The sequence below is a fragment of the Trachurus trachurus genome (assembly GCF_905171665.1).
Source record: "Trachurus trachurus genome assembly, chromosome: 11".
Taxonomy (NCBI): Eukaryota; Metazoa; Chordata; class Actinopteri; order Carangiformes; family Carangidae; genus Trachurus; species Trachurus trachurus.
In genome coordinates, this window is record NC_139904.1 from 19,323,534 (window position 1) to 19,329,541 (window position 6,008).

At 40.1% G+C, this 6,008-nt stretch overlaps 1 protein-coding gene across 1 annotated transcript; it reads left to right on the forward strand.

Moving 5' to 3' along the window:
* Window positions 1-2,286: 2,286 nt before the first annotated feature.
* Window positions 2,287-4,134, forward strand: LOC310993911 (lens fiber membrane intrinsic protein-like; the record flags this gene model as incomplete). Its single annotated transcript, XM_083982389.1, has 5 exons — window positions 2,287-2,306; window positions 2,815-3,023; window positions 3,558-3,707; window positions 3,810-3,944; window positions 4,073-4,134. 5 exons carry the CDS (start codon window positions 2,287-2,289, stop codon window positions 4,132-4,134), a joined length of 576 nt encoding a protein of 191 aa, XP_083838515.1.
* Between the last annotated feature and the right edge of the window lie 1,874 nt (window positions 4,135-6,008).

The following is a 6,008-nucleotide window of genomic DNA, read 5'->3' on the forward strand; positions in this document are numbered from 1 at the left end:
CATCAACTTGCGCATGTGCAACCAGCAAAATTTGCTGCCTTTTCTTTTTTTTTTTACACTGGTGAAACGTTGAAGTGGCAACTCAAAGAATCTGGAATCTGTCATTACAGATGGCAGACCAATGTGTGAGAGGATCATGAAAGAAGTTAAGTCGATGTGCGCCCCAACATTTTAAGTTTGGGGCCACTGTGCTGCTCCTCATAACAAAAGTTACTCTGGAGCCCTGCCCTGAATACTCTCAATACTGGTTTTGTTACTCATATAGAAACCATCATACTTGGTTTCACTTTGTGTGATAGGAATTGTTAGATTTTTTTTTTTTCAGTCCAACAAACACGTTGTCTTAAAATGTAATAATTAAGGTAGCGCAAAAACATTTAGCCACTTGACAACAATTCTGATAGCCTATCAATACGTTTCTAAAGTTTATTTGACAATTAAATAATGTTCAACATGTTTCCAGTTTCCTCAAATATAAAAAGAAACTGCTTTTCCCCCTATGAATAATTGTTATTTGAATGTTTTTAGTTTTTTGACCATCAGTTGGATAAAACAAGATGTTTTAAGATGACATTTTTTAATATGCATGATTATCTATTATTATTTGCAAACCTACAGGAAAGGACCAGTAGAAAAATGTCAGGGCTAAGGATTGCTATAACATGTACAGTATATGTCAGTCATGCTTAATTAATCAGTTAATAACCTGATTTATCTATTGTCTATTTGATCATGTATTTGCACACGTCTTGAGGAGACAAACAGGGCAATAGTCTCCTTTACAGTAGATGTCTGACTAACAGTCAGGCTTATGACTCAGAGTTTAGGAACTGTAGTTCTGCAAAGGATCAAACCTGCACCTGGCCAAGAGTCTTGAGGTAAACAAAAGCTGATCCATTATCAGACACCTCTATCACATAAAGAACATGGAAATAATAATGTTAATTCAGCCTGACTGACAGATGTTGACCTGTTCAAGAGTCATCCGGTGGCACCCAACTCCTCTGTTGTCCATGGCTTTGGCCAGAGGCACCTGCAGCAGTTGTATTTTACCTTAAACATTTCAACCTGTATACATACCTGCATGAAACAATAGTCTAATCTGCTCCAGGACACACCAGCAGCTGTCATATACTAACCCCAGTTTAACAACCTTTGGGTCATATAGTCTCTACAGTATCAGCCATTTCCCATTCATTAATTTACCACAGACTGAGGGACTGAATCATCCCCTCACTTATGCACATACATGCACAACATGCGAACAAACAAAACGTCCACAATATTACTCATGTTTCCTGACAAAAGTAAACTCTCTGTCTCATTTTTGGTCACAAAAATAAATCTTTTGTCCACTGAATGCACTTTTCTCCATTTTTGAAAGACTGTGCGTGGGTGTGCGTGAAAGGGATCGAGAGAGCGAGCACGCATATGTATTTTGTCTATGTCTTTCTGTGAGTTGCATTGCTTCATTAAAACGTTTCTAAATATTGATCCCATTATCAATCATCATGGCCCACTATAAGGTGTTTAATGACAGAAATTATATTTGATTTCACTAAGACAGTCCTATAGAAAGAGATACTGGCTGTATAGAGTGCTCCCTCTATATGTGTCCCTCCATGCCGCCACAGTGTGACTGCACTGAAAGAAAAGTGTCTGTTTCAGCATGTTGCTTTGACGCAGACAGTCCTGCATACCTATGCATATCCCCAGTTCTAGAGCGCACCATTTACAAACAAACAAAACCCCAAAAAAAGAAACATGGAACACTACCCCTTTACCAAGGCCCCATACCCACACACACACACACACTGAAATGTACAGGTCACATGAACTGCGGCCCCTGCAGTGTCTCATTCAAGTGCATCCCACACAGGGAGACTGATGGCTGAAAAGGATTTTGCTTTCATCGACAGAAAAAACGAGGGGACAACTTTTTGGTTGTAGTATTGTCAGTGACTCTCTCTCTTTCCAACCAAGTGAGCAACAGCTCTCTCTCTCTCTTTTTCCTTCCACCCGTCTCTATCTTTACCTCTGGAAGGTGGGCAGTAGAGAGGGCGCATTTCCAGAAACAAGGTAAGTGTTCATATTTTTTGTGTGTGGATGTGAGAGCAGGACATTTACATTTATGATGACTGTGATTGGATAGAGGCTGGCAGAATCAGATAAAACCTCATTACGGCTGAACAAACACTGGTGTGGATCTGGAGGGGGAACTGCAACAAACATCTGCATCTTCAGAAAGTATAGCTGTCACTGTGGTTTTCCTTTACACTAAAAGTGATGTTTCCACTAAAGAAGAGGTAAATATATGTTTGATAAAAATTTGAAGAAATCCACTCTGACTCATTTTTAGGTGTTTCTTGCAAATCAAGGGGTTCAAGCTTCTGTAAATGTGTCTGATACATATTCACACACAGAGTAATATATTCAGTTTGATATTTGTTTCATGTTTTACTGGTTGTTCTTACTAGTGGAGTGGTTTTCAGTTTGTCTGGCAGTGTACCGAGATCCAAATATCTAATTTGCTGACGAGATTCACAATGACAAAATTCTTTTTCCAGATCTTTTGTGAAGTCTTGTCACAACATCTATAAATATTGTTGTATTTTTTAAAGATACCTAACATTATATCTTTTCATACACTGAACACAGTGCCACAACAGGAATAAATCTTAAATTGTGTGTTTTAGTTATATTTAATTTCTTATGTTGAAGCTGAACTTGTTTTGTGACTCTTTGTGTGCACATGTATTGTATGAGTAGCAAACAAAAATTGGCCCTAAACTGTATTTCTTATTTCTTTGACAGTTGCTCTGCAGCGGCCCCATTATCTCAGCTCAAGATGTACAGTTTCATGGGAGGGGGCCTGTTCTGTGCCATTGTGGGTAATATCCTACTGGTGGTCTCCACTGCAACCGACTACTGGATGCAGTACCGTCTCTCTGGAAACTATGCCCACCAGGGACTGTGGAGATACTGCATGTCCAACAAGTGCTACATGCAGACTGACAGCATAGGTAAGAGTTCGTTTTTTTGTGTGTGTTTTTTTCTTCAGGGGAGTGGGTATAGCTTCATTTTACCTTTGACCTTGCACTGTTGAAGAATGACTGCAGAGGCTCAGGGCTTGACAAGACTTTGGACCCCTGCCCACCATTTCACTCTAAGTCCCTGCATATTTCACAATCAGCTGATGCAAGAGAGAAGCCGTTCTTGAAAGTGTGAGAGCTGCCGGCTGGTGCTGTGTAGCTGCTGCTCCATCTTGTTCTTGTCTTCTCATTCAAAAGTTGGCATGTGAATGACCAGTTTAAATAGTTTTTCTTAGAAATATGGGAGCAATTAAATTTAAATAACTTCTTTAATGGGGGAAATTATGTATTGGTTAGGGTCCCTGAGCTACAAAAATAAATCTATATGGTGACAAAATAACATTTACCTACATGGATCAACTCAATGACACATTAAAAGGCAAAATGTTGTATGTATGTTTGTAAATTCATTATTTTAAACATGATATAATTGATATGAATTTATTTCTGCCTCTTTCCTTTCAGCTTACTGGAATGCCACCAGGGCTTTCATGATCCTCTCAGGGATGTCGTGTTTCGCGGGCATCATTGCTGGCATCATGTCCTTCGCACACTTCTCTTCCTTTGAAAGGTTCAACCGCTCCTTTGCTGCAGGAATCATGTTTTTCGTCTCCAGTGAGTTATCTGACCTGAGTTTTCTAACCTGATGCACACATCATCATACAAGTATACCTCACGTATAACTGACACACACATACTTTCCTCTGTCCACATCAGCGTTCTTCGTTCTGCTGGGTATGGCCATCTACACTGGAGTGACAATCAACTTCCTGGGAAAGCGCTTCGGTGACTGGCGCTTCTCCTGGTCCTACATACTGGGCTGGGTGGCCATGCTTATGACCTTCTTTGCAGGTGAGAAAGGTCATTTTTTGCCATGTAACCTGAGATCATCTTCACTCCTCTTGATACATTATTATGAATGTAATGTTGTTATATGACACAGTGTACGTCACCAAACATGCTGCCTCTGTCTGTTGCAGGTATCTTCTACATATGTGCCTACAGAATGTGTGAATGCAGGAGAGGAACCGGCCCACGCTAAAGGAAGACAAACAGCATGGTTGTTGTTTTTTTAATAAAAATAAAAAAAGAGGACAATGCTACTTTGAATGGGAGACAAGCAATAGGCGAAGGCAGTATGACTGATCTACTGAAGAGATAATGGTTGATGCGGCGCCTGGAGGCCTTTGACATTCTGCTTAACATGGTTTCTAAAAGTCACTTTCTTGTGATATGGATTATTTTCAGGAATATTTGTGATGATAGTAAAGTGAAAAAACAAACCTATCTAAACTAATCATGGTGTCTAATTATTGTAATGTGATATTGGTATTATTGAACTTTCTCTTCAGGAGTTCTTTTTCAAATCTTTCTGTAATTTGGTACATTCAATAAAACTTGTCCTCAAAAGTTAGTGTGGTTTTTGCAGCTGTACTCAACAGCCACCAGAAGATGGCAGCACCAAAGCACTCCACCAGAGCCAAGTACTCCTTGATGGGGGACAGGCATAGGGGCCAGGGCATGACATTACAGATGTAATCAGGATTAAATTAAAGAACATCTAATAAAAGTGTGAGATACAGGGAAATATAAATTATCTATCTGGAGCTGCAGCCCTGTGATTCTTTACATTAGAGAAAATTCGCTCATAACGGAAGCAATATCTCCCCTCAGGAAACAGTTTGTAGTTGCAAGAGGTGAAATATATTGTGAGAAAATGAAAATGATAGTCTACAAAGCCAAGAACAATACATCAAAGTTATACAGTCCATATGTTTGTCCAAGGATTCCCCCTGAAGCTGTGTGGTTTGGCCCGTGCATCCAAGGACCGTGCAGTATTTTCTTTATTGGCTCGTTGCTTATGAGAAAAGGCTTCAGCATCCAGGCTGCCAGACAGATTTTCCACAACATGTTTGTTGACATCTCTTCAGTGTATTCAAGTATGGAAGTGGTGGGAAGGTGCAGTGAGTGGGGGGGTCTGAGGCTGGAACATGCCATATAAAGCAGAAGCCGGTGCATATTCTCATTTTTCCAGGTCAAAGGAAGTTAAATCGAAAGCAACTGGACTTAGTTATTTGTCTAGGAAGACGTTTCACCTCTCATCTGAAGCCTCTTGGATGAGAGGTGAAACGTCTTCCTAGACAAATAACTAAGTCCAGTTGCTTTCGATTTAACCTCCTTTGAAAAAAAACAAACAAACAAACAAAAAACATATAAAGATATAGAGCACAACCTGAGAACAAGATCATGTTCTTGGACCGGGGAGAGACCAGGGTGGGGTCTCCAGCCGCTGATTGTTCCGTCCCCTCTGTCTTTAATAACGGCTTCCTGCTGCTTCTTTGTGTGTGCCCAGTCCTCGACCATCAGCTGGGGGGGAACAGAGCAGTAGCCGCTGAGGTAATGAATGCTTTGGCTACTTGGTGACGCAGAAACAATGAGAGAAATGTAAACAGTCACCGGACAGATCTCATGATCCAAGTTTCCATACTTGGTCGCTGTGGCTGCAGCGAAGAGATACGCTCTGTGATATCATCCTCTACTCAGTGTCCACTCTGAAGCGTTTTCACTGAGGCCTAACGCGAGCAACCTGTGGGATGACACAGCAAATTTTCACATCTTAGCAAATCAGCTGACTGATTCTTACAGAACTACTGAGGGAAGTTTTATGATAAATAGAGGAGGTGAATGTAGTAGTGGTTTTTCATTCATCTCTTCATTCCCTACGCATTAAATGAATAAAAATGTGAGCAATGAGAACACACAGCAGCTAGTTTCCTAACAAATTCAATTAACTGAGAAGATCACATTACAAGACAAAACATTATTTTATTTTAATGGATGCAAATTGCATATTGTCATGTATTAAGTATTAACTAAGTTAAACTGAGTGATTGTTCTCTCAGTCTAAGAAAAATG